At 39.2% G+C, this 18,808-nt stretch overlaps 1 protein-coding gene across 1 annotated transcript in view; it reads left to right on the top strand.

Annotated features, from left to right (window-relative positions):
- Positions 1-11,738, top strand: part of PLXDC2 (plexin domain containing 2) — a 268,004-nt gene extending 256,266 nt beyond the window's left edge. Inside the window, exon 14 of the mRNA XM_048295506.1 lies at positions 9,588-11,738. Within this exon, the coding sequence (XP_048151463.1) occupies positions 9,588-9,704 (117 nt within the window). The 3' untranslated portion in view covers positions 9,705-11,738. The remainder of the gene's footprint in view (positions 1-9,587) is intronic.
- Positions 11,739-18,808: the final 7,070 nt, after the last annotated feature.

The following is an 18,808-nucleotide window of genomic DNA, read 5'->3' as shown; positions in this document are numbered from 1 at the left end:
GCCCGCGCGCGGGAACTGCCTCGCTGCTGCTCGCAGAGCGCTCGGTGCACGTGGCCTGGGCTGCACGGTCCCTGCGCCAGGCTTCCCTTCGCCAGGACACAGCTGACATTGCTCAACAGTCTCGGTAACTAAATAATATTCACGAAAATATTCTTCCATCGGCATATATTTTGACTCCAGTATTAACTGTGTCCAAACGGTTTTCCAAAAGCCCTTGGTAAGAATTAAATCCCAAGAAACATAGAAAAAGTTCTTAAACAACCATGCCAGGAAGTGTTTCAGTTCTTTTTGAGCTTGAATCAAGCTAAAATTTACAAATCGTTGTTCAAGAATCATTTTAAGTTTAAGATAAATGTCCATATGCGGCTCTGAGAGCCAAGAGTCTTCCCACGGTTCCTCCATAGTTTAGATATGGAATAGCAAAGCAAAACCAAGAAGAGGAATCCAAAGTTTCCAGGGTTTACTCACACAAATCAGTCGCTTAGGGATCGGGGATCGTTCTGCTCTCAAATCTCCACCATTTGTTGCAGTGGGGATCCTGCAACACGCATATATCAAACCAGGAGTCCCGTGGAAAGGAAATATATATGGACAGACAGATTCTTGATAGCTGTTTCAGAGATGTTTATTTCTCCAGCCGCATGGCCGGGGCTCTGCCGAGGAACTGTCCCAGTCACGGGACCAAGGGTCCTTCTGCCCGCGCAGGGAACACAAACCAACCAATGGGAACGAGGCTGAGCAGGGACAGGGTAGCCCCGTGTCTGTGCCCTCAGGGCCCCTCTCCCAGGGCTACACGGCAGGGGAGGGACCCCAACAGAACAGGAATCTTCTCTTGGAAATAAGGTAAAAAAGGAAGGTGTGCTTCCACTTGCCAGTGGAAGCAAGGTCAGGTGACATGGGAAAAACACAGATCTGCTGTTGGCCACTGTAGGAAGAAAATTCATGTGGCCTAACTCAGCTGGAGTTGGAGCCAACCAGAACTGCGGGGGACAATAAACAGAGTTTTCTCAAATATATTAATGGCAACAGGCCGTGTAAAAACAACATTGTCCCATTACAGGATGAGGATGATCTCCTCACAAACCAGGACAGAGACAAGGCAGAGCTGTTTAACACATTCTTTGCCTCTGTCTTCAACAAGGATGACGGACCAAGGGTGCCCTGAGCTGGAGGACCATGACTGCAAGAATGATCAACTCCCAATCAACCCTGAAATTGTGCAGGATCTGCTTCTCCAGCTGGATCCCTATAAATCTATAAGGCCTAGTGGGATTCATCCAGGAATCATCAAAGAGCCGGATGATGTCATCACAGAACCTCTCTCGATGATTTTTGAGCAGTCTTGGGAATCCAGAGAAGTCCCAGCTGACTGGAAGCTGGTGTACGCTCTCTGAACTTTCAAGAAGGGCAAGAAGGAGGACCCTGTAAACTACAGGCCTGTCAGTCTCACTTCACTGCCTGATAAAGTTACAGAGAAGATTATTCTGGGAGGTTTTGAAAAACACCTGAAAGACAACACAGTCACTGGTCACAGCCAGCATGGCTTCATGAGAGGAAAGTTCTGCTTATCAAAACTGATTTATGACAAGGTAACCCAACTGGTTGATCAAGGGAAGCCACTTGATGTGATGTTTTTGGATTTCAGTAAAGCTTTCCATGCTGTCTCTCACAGTGTCCTTCTGCACAAGATGTCCACAAGATGTGGATAAACACATCATGTGGGGGGTGAGCAACTGGCTCATGGGTTGGGCACAAAGGGTTACAGTGAATGGGGTGATGTCAGACTGGAGGCCTGTCACTAGTGGGGTTCCACAGGGCTCCAGCCTCGGCCCTCTGCTCTTCAACAGCTTCATCAATGACTGGGACCCAGGACTGGAAGGGACACTAAGCAAGTTCACAGATGATACAAAATTGGCAGGAGCTGTTGACTCCCTTGAAGGCAGGGAGGCCCTGCAGAGAGACCTCAACAAATCAGAGGGCTGGGAAATCACCAAACATATGAAGTTCAACAAGGGAAATTGCTGGATTCTTACACCTGGAATGGGGCAACCCTGGATGTACAGGCAGACTGGGGAATGAGAGGCTGGAGAGCAGTGCCAGGGAAAGGGACCTGGAGGTCCTGGTCCATGGCAGGTTGAACATGAGCCAGCAGTGCCCTGGCAGCCAGGAGGGCCAAGCGTGTCCTGGGGGGCATCAGGCACAGCATCACCAGCCGGGCAAGGGAGGGATTGTCCTGCTCTGCTCTGCACTGGGGCGGCCTCACCTCAAGTGCTGAGGGCAGCTTTGGGTGCCACAATATAAAAAAGATATTAAACTATTAGAGAGTGTCCAAAGGAGGGCCACAAGGATGGTGGCTGAGGTCACTTGGTCTGTTCAGCCTGGAGGAGACTGAGGAGAGATGTCTGGAGCCTACAACTTCCTCATGAGGGGAAGAGGAGGGTCAGGCACTGATCTCTTTTCTGTGGTGACCAGTGACAGGACCTGAGGGAATGGCATGAGATTGTGCCAGGAGACATTTAGGTTGGAAAAGGTTCTTCACCCAGAGGATGGTTGAGCACTGGAACAGCTGCCTAGAGAAGTGGTCACAGCACCAAGCCTGACAGAGCTCAAGGAGAATTTGGACAATACTCACAGGCACATGGTGTGAATCCTGGGGATGGTCCTGTGCAGAGCCAGGAGTTGGACTCAATGGTCCTTGTGGGTCCCTTCCAACTCAGCAGATTCCGCGATTCTGTGATATGAACGTAAGGAGTGAGACATTGGGATGTCTCTTACCAGATGGACACAATGATACCATTGCCAATCATGATTACAGGAGGCTTGACAACAGCTGAATAAATTTTACTTTAGCAATTCTCTGGAAGTAAGGGATTTTAAGGAGTCTAAACTGACATTGCAATTAGGACTTCTTAACCTCAGGCAAAAATGCCTTTCTCTTGTACTCAGCTTATAGGTACAAAACTTATTAACATATGTGGACTCTGAAGCTGTAAGAACATGAGTGAATTCAGAGCTTACGTATTAGCGTCTGTGTATGTATTAATAGTAGTTAATATGTCTCACACTGAAGAGCAGTGTGGGTGTTTGTGGTTAAAAATTACCACTCTTTTGAGTTGAGGTCCTATTTTGAAGGTCACAGCTTTTGCCTTCATGTTCACACCCTCATTGGAGGTATTCTAGAGCTTTAGTTTGCTGGTTCACCTGCTTAGAAACATACATGTACTCTTAAACACACACATCACACACATGCACGTACCTATGTCTTTTTTAGTTGTTTGTTTTACTTCATCTTGGATGTTTAAGATGGATAATTTCTGGAATCTGTTTAAATGGCCACACAGAGAGTTGAACTGGTGCTATTGAGCCAGGGAGTGACCTTCCGGAAAAAGACAGGAAGGGAGGAAGAAACAAACAGCTGCAGATCTTCAGCAAATAAATAATAGTGTGTGATGAGAGCCTGAAGGATGCGCCTTGACTCCTTTTGATTTAACTTAAATTTTATCTTTGCTAGTAAATTAAATAAGGCTGGGACTGTTTTTGTAACATAAAGACCAACCAGCATGAAAGGATCTGCATTCCTGTCATTTAACTCTGCCTCACTTAAAGCTGACAGTATGTACACTATAAACATGAACTGAGGATGATTTCTGAATACTGAGCCCTAGCTGGGGTGGTCTGAGAAAGCACTAATTATTGGGGGTTTTTTAATTATGAGTTGTATAGGGGATTGTATTTTGGTATGTGGAAACGTTCACTGGCACACATATCTAGCAGTAGATTTTCTTCAGATTTTGACCTTCTGCTCATCCCCTGTCTGCTTAGGGGAAGGAAATAATACTAGAAAATAATTTAAAATGCTGGAGACAGTTCTTGGTGTTTTAGAGCTCAGGAAATTATTGGACATTTCTGGCTCGCCATTACACTTCTCTGTTTATAACAGCACGTCACAAATAAGAGCCAGATTTAACATCCAGCCATGTTTTCCATGCACCATTTCCAGGTTTCTGCATTAATGTCAGAAATGCAGTGTATGTCTTCAAACAAATGAGAAATAACTAGGAGACAGATTTAAAAAAAAAGAGTTTTTTTAAAAATAATTCTATCCTCAGCTGTCTAAGACAGCTGATGGAGGTCACACAGCTCTGTTCTTTTCTTCTGGGATATGGCCCATTGTTTTTTACAGGGGATTATGCTTTTAGTTTGAAATAGGCTTCATATGGTCATCAATTAGTTTTTGTCTGGAAGTTCAGGCTGAATTGCATTTCATGAAGATGATGATTAAAAAGAAGAGAACAGGTATCATTTTTCTCTTCTTTCAAAGTCCTGCAGTGTCCTGGCATTTGGAGTATTGTCATTGATCTCACTGTCATTGCCTAGTCCTGATAGTAAAGTTATTTTTTCCAAAGCTTATCCAGCTTAGCAGGAACCAGCAGTTCAGCAAGGGAAACCTAAATCGACCACAAGGGAGAAGCACTAAAATAAATAATCAACACTGACAATAAAAGTCAAAGGTGTAGAGGAAGGAGGCATTCTGTTTCTCGTCCTTCAGCAGCCAGCTCCTCAGATGAACATAAGACTGCAGAAATAGTTATAAAAAGATGTTTTAAATCTCAAAAAGATACTTTAAGCAAGTGCTTCTATTGAAAAGAAAAATAAATGTAGCCAGTAAATGATTCTAATGAATCTTAAGTCAGAAGCAATCCTTATTTGAGAACAGTTTCTTCAAAATAAGAGTTTAATATGATGTCAGGCAATTGATCTTTTCTTATTCCTGGAAATATATATCAGAAGTATAGTTTCAGATATTTGTAGCCTCATCCACTTCTGACTGTGATTTGCCAAATAAATTGGGTGCTTCTAGAAGAGATTAAAACTGATGCACGAGTTTCAGGTAACTTTGAGCACAAAAATACATGTAATGGACAAGGTAATTGGTAACAGAAAGATCTTCACATCTCACAAGAAACCAAAGGCCTGACAGCCGAGGTAGGTTAACAAGTACTTAGACTAATGGGTCTTGAATAGTATCAGATTAACATTTAGTCATTTAGTCATTTAGTAAGACCTTACTATATATTGTTTTGTTCCCTTTTTCTTAATCTCTTTTAGTAAGTCATAATAGCTTTTCTGAAGTTTTGACAATAAATCCAGAATTTGGATAGCTCCATATTTGCATATTTCCATATCATCAGAGTTAAACAGGCCTTCTTGACAAAGTGTGGTTAAAGAGTACAGCTTTTAAATAGATTTAAATGTGTTTATACCCCTGAATTAGACAAAGAAATTGGCATCAGTGGAAATGTAAGATGCAGCCCTTCATTAGAGACAGTGAACCATTCCTCTGGAAGTTTGAAAGATTGAAATATAGAAAAAAAATCGATACAGAAGACAAAGTTGTGTCGGAGCATTCAGTCTAAAATATGCTCAATAACTTCAGCTTTTGTGTAGTTTAGTGGGAAATCAAGTTTACAAGGGCGCTCTGGAGAGTCAACACTTGGAAAGATTGACCTTCTCATGCTAAGTCAAGTATTTATACTCATGTAAATTCAGTTTGAAAAAAGAGTGTGCACATGTCTTGATGAAACCCACTGTTCAAGTTTACTGCTGAATGGGAATGAAGAGCTGATCAATGCACAAGCACTATGGGATTTTATGCTGTTTGAAATATACAAAGAAACTTTTGATAGTGTTTCAGAAATCTTTCAGAACAAAATGTGTGTGGCAGGGTTGAGGAAATGACAGAGGGGCAGATATTTCATTACTGTTTCCCTTCACTGCTCTTCTGACATTGCAGATCTGTACAGAATTGTTCTCATTCCATTTTTGTGTACTCAGGGAAGGACAGAATAAGGATGGGACAGGGATAATAGAGGCTAGGATGTAAGAATATCAAGTATGTAATACCTGTTGCCAAGTTCCTTCTGTCCTTTACTGGTAGAAACTTGTCTTCATGCAGATGTGTGAAAGGAAATGTAAAAGCTTATAATTGCTGCAGCTAAAAAAATATACATTATTAAAATTGCTTTTGATGAATTACCATCTCAGATGAAAACTGTTAAGTGGCATAAATTTTAGAGATTGTGATAATGTCAGCATCAAAAGCTCTCAGGAGCAGGGCATCAGTCTTCAGATACCAGTATTTCAACACAACTTTATACAACTGTCCATCCTCCTGTAACTGATCTTGTGATATTGGTTACTGTTCAGCAGGAAATAAGATGGTCTACAGCTAGCAACCTTAAAAAAATCATAGACTATAACAGTGGAAACCATGTTCAGATCATAACAACTGAGTTTTATTTAGACTATATTCAATTAACTGCACTCAGAGATCTATCAAACCTTTTTTTTAACATGTCTAAAGGAGATAATATGATTTTCATGGATAAAGGAGGCCCTCTAAGGCTCAAAATTCCCTCTTGTTGAAAGATGACAAAAGAAGAAACTGGTCAAAAAGAAGAAAACACTTGGAGACCTTTCCATGCAACAAGAGTGGGAAGTCACCCCAGTTTCTACTCTTTAGTTTTAATAGGTGGAATCCCCTCTGTTTTTCCCTCAGAAGTAAGGCAAATGGTATAAATTCTGCCTCTACTGCAAGATGGATGTAAATATATTTATTTTAGTCTTTGTATTGCTGCAGGAAGTCAAACATTCTGCACAGCCACCAGCTATGGTATAGAGAGACATAATGTAGGAAACAAAAAATGTAGACCTCATTTTCCATGAATTGTCCAACTGCTAGATTTTTTTTTTCCTTTTATCTTACTGATCTTCAATAGGAACTAACTTTTTTAATGTGTATCATAAATTATTTTCCTGCATCTCAACATGTTTTTTCTGCATCCTGGTCATGTAGGGTCTCAAGTGCTTTTCTCTTAATTTCATTGCTTAAAATAGTGAACTCAAGGAAGCTTCAGTCCCATGAAAAAAATGCTAGTCCTGTTTGCCTGCTTTGTAATACACTGAAGGGAAGCAGGAGTTAGAATTCTTCAGTCACAGATCAGAGGATTTCCTTTAAGTATTCTAATTCCAGAGGAAGAAACATATTTTTTCCTGCTAAAATTGGGAATTAATTAATTAAATACCCAGTTTGCTTTCTTCCAATTTGTTTTGGGTTTGGTGGGGTTTTTTGATGTATTTTGTTGGCTGGTCTGTTTGGGAGTAGGGGTTTTTTCTGTTTTCTTATTAGTCTTCACAGAGAACAAAGAGGAAGAACGCATTAGGTATTTCCTGAGCTGCTTCAGTAACTGAAGGAGCTTTGTAGCTCTCAATATCTATCAAGTTACTTTTGTTTTATTCAATTAAAGGTGAAATATTTTTACAGCTTTCAAGGGGTTACGTAAGGCAATGAATTGCTGGTTTGTCAGTGCTCTCTTTTAAAACTGTCAACCTCTCACATGCACATAAAGAAGCTGAAATTAAACGATCACTATAAAGGGAAAATCTCACCTCAGACGTGACAAGATACCACAGAAATCTGTAACTGCAATATCAGGAAATGACCTTCAAGTCTATTGCTTTATTTCTGGAAAAACAGCTCATATTTATGTCATATGGCTTTGTATCATTAAAACTGATACACATCTGTTCCATAGCTAATTACCTGGAAAGGCCAATTAAAAAGAGTAGCACAAAATGGCATATTTAGTATCTACCAGCAGTGTAGCAAGGAAGCATTAACTAATCATAGGTACATCTTAAAATTAAATTAGGGAGCACCTTAGTATATTAAAACCCAGCTCATCCTTACATGTCGCCATTTAACACTGTTTTTAGTTATTTTTTTCCTGCTAGTTCTCCTTTGGTTTTTTGTTTTCCCTTTTCATTAGATACCTCTCCATCAAATTCCATTCTCATTTGTACCAGTGTAAATCTGAAATAAATCCCTTACGTTTAATTGCATTATTCTTGATTTACTTTAGTGAGCCTGAGAACAGAATATGACCCTTTTTCTTTAGCAGTTACCAAACTGTCCTTCTTAATTTTGAAAACACACAAAATCAAGCTTGGGTAGAAAAAAGTTTGAATAGACTAAGTTTTCTTGTTAGGAAGAGACAGCCATTAAAGAAGAGAGTGTTCTGCCTTCCTACTTTGTAGGAAGGTGCTGCACTGAAAGGCCTGGGATTTTAAATTACCTGCCAAACAGAATTTAACTCTGAATGCCTCAAAAGTAACCTGATCCTGCCGCAGGAGGAAAAAGAAGCAGTTGCTTTTATGTGGTATCTTCCCAACAATGATCACTTAGGAAGACTTTGTGCTGTACCTGCAGTCAGCTGGGTGGTTTGTTGGGAACAAGATTCAGTGGCACCCCAGATTTCTTTGGTGACTCCTGCCCAACAGCACCATGAGTCCCAGCAAAACATCATGGCTGTGGCTGTGCTATGGTCACCAACACCACCCCTCAGCAGCATGAAGTATCCTTTGTGATTGAAAGGAAGTAAAAATGGGGTATTATGGGAACAGAAAATCAAATGCAGTGTTTATATTCAGAAGAAACATCATAAAGAAAAATTATTTTGCTTTTGAGCTGTCAATGAAAATACAGGCTGTAACTCATTTTCATTGATTCTCCTCTCATTTTCCTGAAAAGTTTCTATATAAGTTGCTGTACCTTCTAGCCCTCCTTCCAAGCAGATTGCAACTCTTGTCAGTAAAGAAAAATAAATCAGTATATTTGGCAGATAAAATTTTCAATAGGGAATAATCTTTTTTAGGAAAGCTTTTTCTTCTCACTGACTCTAGGAAGGAGTTACCCTATTTTGCTGAAAGCTATTCCCTTTGATATTATCTCAGAGTAGTCACCCAAAATCTGAGCCTTATCTGACATTCATTTGCTTGAAAATACAGATTGTTTAAAGCACTTTTCATCCCTAGAGATATCATAATAATACAGGAATTGTTTTATCTGGCCTAGAATATAACTGTTTATTTTCTCTGTTTATTAGCAGCTCTTAAAGCAGGCACCCAAGATCCTAGTGGAAATTGGTTACGACTTCTTAAGGCTCTTGTACCCAAAGCTCTTAAGAGTTTAAATAAAAATGTTGCTTCTATCTGAACCATCAAAATAAACTACTCAAGTAGAAATTATGGCACTTGAAATAGAAGGTCATTATTTTGAGAGTCCTGCATAAGCATGACAGAATTTTATCCTAAATAATTTTTTTAATTAAAGTTTCTGTCAACTCTGCCACATATTTTCCCATGGCATAGAGTATGTTACCAAATTCCTACGCAGAACTATGAAGGAAGAGCATTGGACAGATTGGTTAGTGGATCATCAGGTCTTTATTTGACAAATCTGATAATCAACCATTTTAGACAGGAGCTATTTCATCCTCTTCATTGCTAAGAGTAGTGGTCATTATTTATGTCTTTGAGAACACTCATCACTTACAAATTTAAAAGAGGGATTAATTCCTCTGATTTTTGCTGCTGCTGAACTGTGCTTTTCTATTCCTGTAACAACTACAGGGAGTGGGGTATAGTATGAGAGGTCAAAATTGCAGGATACTGTTAGATCTTTTTATTAACAATTTATTGTAGTACCCTTCATATTCTAAAAGTTTATTTTGTTATTACTGTTGTAGCGACGTCCAAGCAGATGGCCAGCAATGAAATTCAGAAGAGGATCTGGACATCCTGCCTATGCTGAGGTGGAACCAGTCGGAGAAAAGGAAGGGTTCATCGTATCAGAGCAGTGCTAAAATTTCTGGGACAGAACACCAGTACTGGCCTACAGGTGTAAGACATTTATTTTTCCTCTCTTTAAAGAAAAGGAGCCCTAAGCTGCTGTAGCCTGATAGAAAGAAGATTCTGGATAAACTTTGTCCAAGAAGAAAAACTATCTAAGATACCAGATTACTACTGCACAGTAGTTTTTGTTAGTGGACTGAGACACAATGGTTCATGCAGAACACTTGTCAGTGGACACCTACAGTGTCAGAACTATGGCACAAGTGCCATGTTATTTGCTTTAGGTATGGGGATGCACAGTAATCAGAAATATAATAAAGCTTTGGTGCGCAAGGGTATCGCCCTTTGGTTCAAGTCTTCTCTGTTATCTCAAAGACTGAGGGAAAAATCTGTACCATGTCAGTGCAAAGGGCACTGATCAGTGTTCACAGGTGATTGAGAAAAGTATCTGAAGACAGGTAAAGAAGAAAAAAAGGATTTTTCCAACATTTATATAGGCAGATGTGAAATACACACACTTTTCAATTCTAAATTAACCTACCGACCTAACTGAGTAAGTCACAACATAAATGCTTTCCAGGAGTAATACAATGTTTCTTGTACATTGCTGATTACTAGCCTGCTAAACAACACATGATACACAGGTTGGTAAGAACTGAAGACAACAGAGAATTTTCACGATGGTGAAATTATTTCATGGGAGTTCACAATGACGTTGGGCTGATTTTCAGTTTCAATGTTCTCTAAGAAATTAATTATCAGGTTTGTTTTAAGGTGTATCTTTCATTTCTCAGCAGTAGGTTGAAGTAAAGGCAACAGATCCTTTTAGCTGCCAGAGAGCTTATGGACCATTTCTTAGGCAATGGGGTAAGAAAAAAAAAAGATTTAAAATAAATGGATTTCTATTCTTTGCCATTTCATTGTGAGTCCTTACTGAGAAGCACCATAGACTTCAATGCACCCCTTCCAGAGATTCAGATTCAAGTGTTATTGAACCCTGCTGATTCATACAGTGGTTTCGTTTAATGCACATAGTAGTTGCATAAATATATATATAAATATATTTTTTTTTATAGCTAACACAAGGCGGGTTCTTGTGACTGTTAAGACAGCATTTTTGTCATCCAGACAAAGGAAATCAATTGCATTACTGCACATTTCCACTGAGTTGTAAAATAATCCTTAATATTAGAATATTTTTATGTTGTGTAGGGAAGGTGGTTCATGTAGTTGCAGTGCCATAAACTTTCTGCCTATTGGAACCATTCTTTCTGTAAAATCGACCCTTTCCCTCCCTGCATAGGGAAAGACAACACTATAAATTCACACCATCAAAAACAGTTACTCCTTTCAGGGAAGGGGTTAATAAACAAGGAAACCCAGAGCTTCCCTGAGGAGTGGAAACCTAAATGCTTTGATGATCTGGGCCTGACCTATTGAAATGTAAAATTCAGGTACTGCATGTACATTTCATAGCAGTCATCGACTATCAATTTTTTTACATACTGTGCAAGGCACTTGAATGATTTTAAAGTGAGCTATACAACATTTGTGGTTTTGGATTTTGAGCAATTTTAAAAAGTTGTAGATACCACCTTAATAGTACAGTTACTTATATTTCTTGTTGATGCTTGTATGGCCTAAATTTGATTACTTAATGCTGATAAAAAGAAGAGAGCAAACGATTTTTGTTACTTTGTTCAGTAAATACTACAATAATGTATTTTCTGTATTCTTTTATTTTGGGTAACACACTTTTATTTTCATCTGGTTTAAATCATCTAGCATGAGATTGAGACTGTTCAAAAACTACCTGGTATTAATCTGAAGGTACTAACAAACACATTGTCTTGAAGCCTGGTGAAAAACCTGCGGCAAGTAGTCATTTTAATTTGTGTGGGTCTGCTGAGCCCTTTTTCTAATAGGCTGGGGTTAAATTGCAGGCTGTTAATTCTGATAGCAATAACCAAATGTATGCACATATATATGGTGACACTCATTTTTATTAAATAAAAAGGTATCAGTGCACATCGTTTAGGAATGTATTTGGTGTGCAATAATTATCCTCAGTGTTTCTGGGAATCCTGGAAGTCATCAGCTAGGGTTCATTGGCCAAAAGAAGCAATTGTAGAGCTTCTGGAATACTGTTTGAAATAATTTTTATTTCAGAGCACATCTTTTCAAGTTATACTAAGAAATTTACAAAAATCTACATAGTACTGCAATAAGTTCAAGGGATATTTCATATAAGTAAAGAAGATTTATATTATTATGAATTTACAGGTCTGCTCTTCATCTGATTCGCTCATATTTTTCCCAGGTATGTAATACATGTCACACAATGGAGCTGACAGAGTATTTGTAATAAGACATAAGACAAATATGACAACAATTTTAAAATCTGGTATTTTGATTACTTTTGGTTTAAGGCCCTCTTTCACAGCTGAAGGATGTTTGTTAGTATTTGCAGACTAACTTACATGTTATACTTCTTCATAAAACAATAGCAATTTTTTTTTCATTCTTTGTCCACTTCACATACTTTGGTGGGAGATTTCACTGGTCTGCGGGGAGCATCATAGTATAGTTCTTCAGATTTTTACCATGATGTTATATGCATTGGATTATAACATGAGGAGTTGCTGGGTTTACTTAATAAGATTGATAGGCATATGCTTATGTCTGATAAGGACTGCTATCTGAAGAGAAAACCTCCTGCGTACTAATGGATGTATAGTGTCTCATTAGTGTCTGCTTTGATATATTCTGTGGTATGTTCTATTTATCCCAGTAGGCAAAAGTTAATTAAGTAATCGGTTGCTGTTTTGTAATTCCATCTGGTTTTCTAATTTTTTTAATAATTGAAATTGCCACATTAAAAATTATACAAACATTAATCTAGAGGTGTGATAAAATATTGATATTAACTGAGAATCCTGATCTTATATTTTTATAAAGCAGCAGGTTAAATTGATCCAGACCAAAGAAATTTCATGTAACCCTCTCTCAGAAATCCAGCTGAAATGTTAGTCAACAATTCATAAATTTCCATCCAAGTGTCTGAAACAGTGGCTTCACTAGCATTCCCAGTGGTCCTTCATTTGAATCTAACTCAGAAAAATGCTTGCTTACAGTCATTTATCCCAACAGTTATTTTAACTCTTAAACTTTCCTATAAATGTATGTATCTAATACTATTTAATTATTGCAAGATCTCTCACATTTTTTTCTCATTATTTTCCATTTTAGCATTAACTGTTCCATAATGCCTAACATTCAGTGCTCTGCTTCAGCTCATCCTATTCCACAAAGAAATAGGAAAATTTGAACTCTCAGGACTCAAAGCACATTACTAAGTAGCTTTTAAATCTCATTAAGATGAAACACTAAATCAGATATTTATATGTGTGTGATATATATATATGTATATCACACACAGAAAATGTTGAAAAAAAACCCTAGCATTTCCAAAATTGTATTCATATACTAAGAAATTGTGGAATTGCTGAAGAAGTAGAATTTCATTCCCATGTGCTTAATTATAATAACGTGATCTTATGTAATTGCTTTCTCTGTTTCTCAGTGCATCCTATGGTGTATTGGAGTAAGAAAAGACAGATTCTTCACAAGAAACAGCTGTTCCATATTTTTTCTCCTCCTTGCTCAAATTTTGTTGCACTTTATTGCATACCATCCATAGCCTATTCAGAAGACTTTGTTTCTCATGGACTTTTCTTCCTTACCCATCAGCATTATACTTGAGGGATGTATATACCTTGATTTATTTCTGCTCTGAGCATTCCTGTGAAGGGAGTCAATTTTCCAGAGAACACCATCTGAAACAGTTCTTTTTCTTATAATTGCCCTTCTCATTCTCTACAGCTTCTGCTGCAAATGATATAGATGTCTTGAAAGTAACAACCTACTTCAATGCAACATTATAATTTAGCTTCAGATCAAGCTCATCTTTACAACTAATACGTGTGCTGGAATTCTGGGAGAAAAGATAATACATCACTGTATTTTACAAAATTTTGGAAGCCAAATTAAATCTTCACAAGCTGAACAGAATATTTGACTTTGCAAACCACCATTTTTCTTGGTCAACAGAGTTCAAACCATAAAAACTCACTACACGAATACCTGAGACATCTGAGTAGTCAAGCCATTAGTTTGCCATCCAAATGTGGAAGCAATGAAAAAGGAAGGGGTGAGCATGGAAGAGATATTTTCTGTAAAGTGAAAAGAGTTCCAAGGAAAACAAGAGAATATGTCTATGTTCTATTAGAGAACCTCTTGGATAAGCAAAAGAAACTGTAAATTGTAACATAAATCATTTCATTTGTATAGAATCTCTAAACAAGGTTCTGCAAGAAGTTGTCAGGAGCTGGCAGGTATTCACAAAGTAGGTGGGTAACTAGAGCATTCAGAGTACGCCATGTTGTATCGTGTTCCAATTCACAGATCATCACAGGGAATTTTAACTTTGAGTGCATACAGTGGAGAAAGCAATGGCTGTGTTATTATTTTCTGGTGCCAAGCAATGAAGCTTTGTATAAAGACAAGATTTGACATTCACCTAGAAGATGTCTCAGCTGGACAAAGTCATAGTGCCTATGACCACAGTATTAGCCATTAGGACAGGAGCTGGAATAGAGCACAAATTTGGCTCAGATCAATATTTTTGATCTTGGGGAATTTATTCCTTCCGGTGAGTAGAAAGAGCAGCAACAAGCACTGTTATTCAGAGTAAGATCATTGGAATCCTTGCACATGTGCCTCTGCCTTCTTGCAGAGCGTTGCTTGAAGCTTGAAGCCTAAAATTCTCCAGAAATAAATGTTACTGACCAACAGGGTAGCATTAACCCTAATTCTCATGTTTTAGACAGAGATTTCAAGAACTGATACCAGCTACTAATTTCTTTATGGATGTAATGGTAAAGTTGGGTTTGAGTGTTGGAGTTTTCTTGAGTAGGAGACGGAGAAGGGAAAAATGAGGACGAGAAGGAATTTCAGTTTTCCCATATGCTCTAAAGGTGCAGCAAGAAACCTTATGTACAGCCTTGAGAGCATTGATACTATGTGCCAGTGGCACTGACTGAAAACACATGAGGTCTTCCTTCATGTCCAGCTCAATAATTTAAAAATTTAAAAATTCATAGAACCACTGGCTTCTGTCTAAATCTACATGAGTCCATATTTCACCTCATAGACAGTTTATGTCACCCCTTAGGGAAAAAAGGCTTGAGCCACAGGCAGCATTTTGAGGTGGAACGGTGTGCCCATAGTGTTTCATCAGAAGCCAAATATGATAAAGCAAGATCCATCTTGCATAGAACTGAGAGAAACAAATCAGTTTAATTTTATCAGAGCAACCAATATTCCTATGTCTGGAGCACTGATAAAATATTCAAGTCTGTGAGCTGATTTGACTTGATTTAAATAATATCATAAATATAAAGCTGTCCTTTAACTACCAGTTTATTGTAAAATCTTAAGTGATTTTCTTGACTTTAAAATTTTTTATGGAGAAGAAAACAGCTGAGCATGCCAAGTAGAATAAAGTATCTTTCTGACTGGAACAGAGTCTCATCTCCTGATGCAGTTCCTTCCTGATTAGAATAGCTGCTCCCCTGTGAACAACTCATTTTAGTGGATCTCATGCTGACTCCACAGTCTTTCTCAAGACATTTCACATTTTTTAAAACAATTCTCTTTCTCTTGCAAGATTTTTCAATACCTATCTCCTGCCTTACTCTTTTATTCTTTGGTTCTTCACCTCTGACTTAACTCTACATTGTTACTGCTTTGCTTTCTTGCACTCCTTTAAGCTCTGACTTAGGTGTCATCATGACCACTTTTGGTATCACTCAAAATAAGCCTCTATCTGAAAAAAGCTCCACTTTATTTTTCCTCTGTATGTGGGTTCTGGTTAATAGAACTATTTGAAGGTAAATTTTCCGGTTATTGACTGGATTCTGTCCATATGAATTAGCAAGCTAAATGCTGAATCTCTTGGAAACTTTTTGCTTAGACATTTTGGTCAAACAAACTACTGGTCTCTTCAATGGAAAACTTTTCCCAGATATTTTTTTTTAAAGCAGCAAGAGGACTTTAAAAGACATACCTCAAGACATTACTCTTAATTACATCCATTTAACTAAGCAGATAATTTTACCCAATTAATTAATATAGATGCCTGTTTTCTCTGTGGTCTCTGGGAAGATAATGTTTAGGAATATTAATTAAATTCTTCCCATGCAGTTTGCATTATTTCCTTTGGTGTAACTCTTACTTGAAAAACAAAAATTAGCTATTTTGTTAATTGGTAATATTAGCTTGAAAGAAATTTGTTTTATTAACTGCTTGAGTGGCACAATGTTTCACCAGCCATCTAGAAGCTGTTAGTAAGAAATATTACTTGTTCCCATCTAGCTTTGTTTGGACTGATGGTTTTATTACTAGACCTGTCTTTTCAGTTTCAATAAGAGTCAAATTTTGGTTTGGGTAGCAGCAAAAGATACCATAATCTGAGTGTCAGATTTGACTACGCATCAGCAATGATGTCCTTTATTAAAGATTTTCACCTTCAAACTTTCCAGCTCTGACCTACCTACGAGGATGTTGGGATTTCACCACTGTTTTAGTGACAAGATGAAGCTTTCCAAAAGAAAATGAATATGTGGGCATTTTCACAAAGACCTGTTTCCAGGAGGAATCCTCATCCTGGAGAGATGAGTCTGGCAGTCTAGCTTACAAACAGAGTGTGACTGAAAACAACTCTGTAAAACATAAACTAGGTGTAGCTGTACTATCAATGGATGAAATTACTTCCAGCTGGGGCCTGACCCCTTGTAGTGGTTTGGTCCAAAATACTTAGTACTCTTTACCTTCTGTGAGATAAGAATTAGGAGAAAAGCAAAGCAGGCACCAAACTTGAAAGAATATAAAGAAGTTTATTAATAGACCTAAAATAAGGAAAAAGAAAAGAAGAAAAAAAATAAATCATACCACACCTTCAGAAACTTCTTCTCCCCCCACCTTTCTCCCTTCTCCCACTGACAATGTAAAAAGACAACCCTTGAGATGTTCAGTCTGTTTACCTCTTCCATAATAACCTTGTTCAGTCCATTCAGGAAGAGGAGTCTCTCTTACCCATGCTATGGAGAAATTATCACAACGAGACAGCCGCCCGGGTTGGTTCTCTGCTCGCATGTGAGTCCCTTCCCCCAACTTGCAGCTTTTCCCACAACTGCTTTCGAGGGTCCAATCTTGAGCTACTGGGCTACAATTTTAAGGTTGAGCCATTCAGAAACAAAAGTTCTCTTCACCCATCTCTGGGAGCATTCATCTCTAAGAGCAGAAGCCCTCCTCCTTCCCTGGGAGCAAAGGGTCCTCCTCACCTTCATCTTTAGGACTATCTCTGGGAGCATCTCTAGGAACTGAGGTTTTCTCCTTTTCCATTTGGAGCAAAAGTCCTCATCGCTTCCATCTCTCCCTGTTCAAACTTCTCATGAAATTACATGCTTCAGCATCTGCCTATATCAGTGCAGGTGCTTTTGCTTACAAGTTGAACGCTCCACCCTCCATGCCTTCATGAAATTACAACAGGATACTCTGATATATCATAGATTTACAACAGAATTTCAGCTTTAAGCATCTCCTCTTTCTCCTCCCTCAGGTTTTCAGCTCTTCACAGCACTAAAAGGGTTAATCTCACCTAGGCCTTGCAGCTGGAATTTTGCTTATCGCTGTTGGTCACATGATCTTTGCCAGACAGCAGGGCAGCTTCAGCTGAATCTTTGGCCGCAGTGGAGAAGGGGAGCTGTGGCACTCTGGCTGCCCCCACAGCAGGGCGGGGGGGGAGGGGACAGAGGGGCGGGTGAAGCAGGGCCCATCGGCCCTGTTTTGTCCATATTCAAACTGGCCAGCTGATACGTTCTGTCAGGTCATAGAGGAGCTATAAACACCCCTTTGCAAGAGCATCACTTCTGGGACTATGCTTTGCTAACCCATGACACCCCTCCACAGCCCCACTCCAACATGGGCTGTGGGCAGGATGAGGGCAGGGCAGGGGATGCTTGAAGGACTGCAGGAGCTATTCCTGCTTGGAAAGAAAAGAGGCAGTGGCACCTCGCTAAGATTTGCACTCTCCATAAAAAGAAAGTGACCTTGTGCCAGCCTCTGCCTTGTCAGTGCTGAGCACTAGCCAAGGATCTCCTCAGCAACCCCGTGGGGTCATCACTGCGGAGTGAGCACAGCCTTCGCTCTGTGCAGGACGGCCTCCTGCAGCCATGCACACACAGGTTGCACACCCTCCCACTCACCTGCTCTTTCCAGGCTGTCAACCATATCTTTTGAGTTTCAAGTGCTTTCTCAGAGCAAGAGCACTCTGTTACCATAAAAGATGACACAAGTTGTTTCACTCTGTATCTCTGCAGCACACTTTGCGTCCTGAGGTGAGGACCTGACAGATCTCCTCCCAGAACTCTGTCCTCCTCACCTGAAGTACAGGTGAGCATGTCAGTGAAAGGTCAAAAGTGCTCAGGGGTTATCTTGGCTTGCAGATTTCTGCCTAGAGGGAACCAGACGTGACAAGAAACCTGGGGAGTGATTGCAATCTCTTAGATAAGATCAGATACTTAAAAATTTTGGTAAGGATGTAAATTTCCCAGTCTAGAGGTGTCATAGGAAATTGTAGAAGTAGAAAGCAGTTTCAGGTTGTGTCTTTGTCTGAAATATACAGTTAAATCAGGGATGCTGGATTCCCACAATCAGTAATATGTGGATTTTCAGACATAAGCTGCTATTACTCACAACAGACTGGGCATAGGACACACTTGCCCATTTATGTTGTCATTCTTCATCATTGTCATCCTCAGGAATCCAGTTCACCAATATATAGATTTAGGTATACATTTCCTTGGAAACATTTTCTTAGGAATTTAGCTCCTGGAGCTGATGTGGAAAAGCTCTGCATCACAGCATGCTGTTCCCTAACTTGCTAGGTGCCTTAGGAGAGGTAAAGCATTCCTGCAGGGTGCTGAGGTATCTGTGATGAGCATCATGAGCAATAAAGAACATACAGACACATATGCATTAAGAAAAGCCAAAC

The sequence above is a fragment of the Corvus hawaiiensis genome, chromosome 1 (genome assembly GCF_020740725.1).
Source record: "Corvus hawaiiensis isolate bCorHaw1 chromosome 1, bCorHaw1.pri.cur, whole genome shotgun sequence".
NCBI lineage: Eukaryota > Metazoa > Chordata > Aves > Passeriformes > Corvidae > Corvus > Corvus hawaiiensis.
This window is presented reverse-complemented; position numbering and strand designations above follow the sequence as displayed.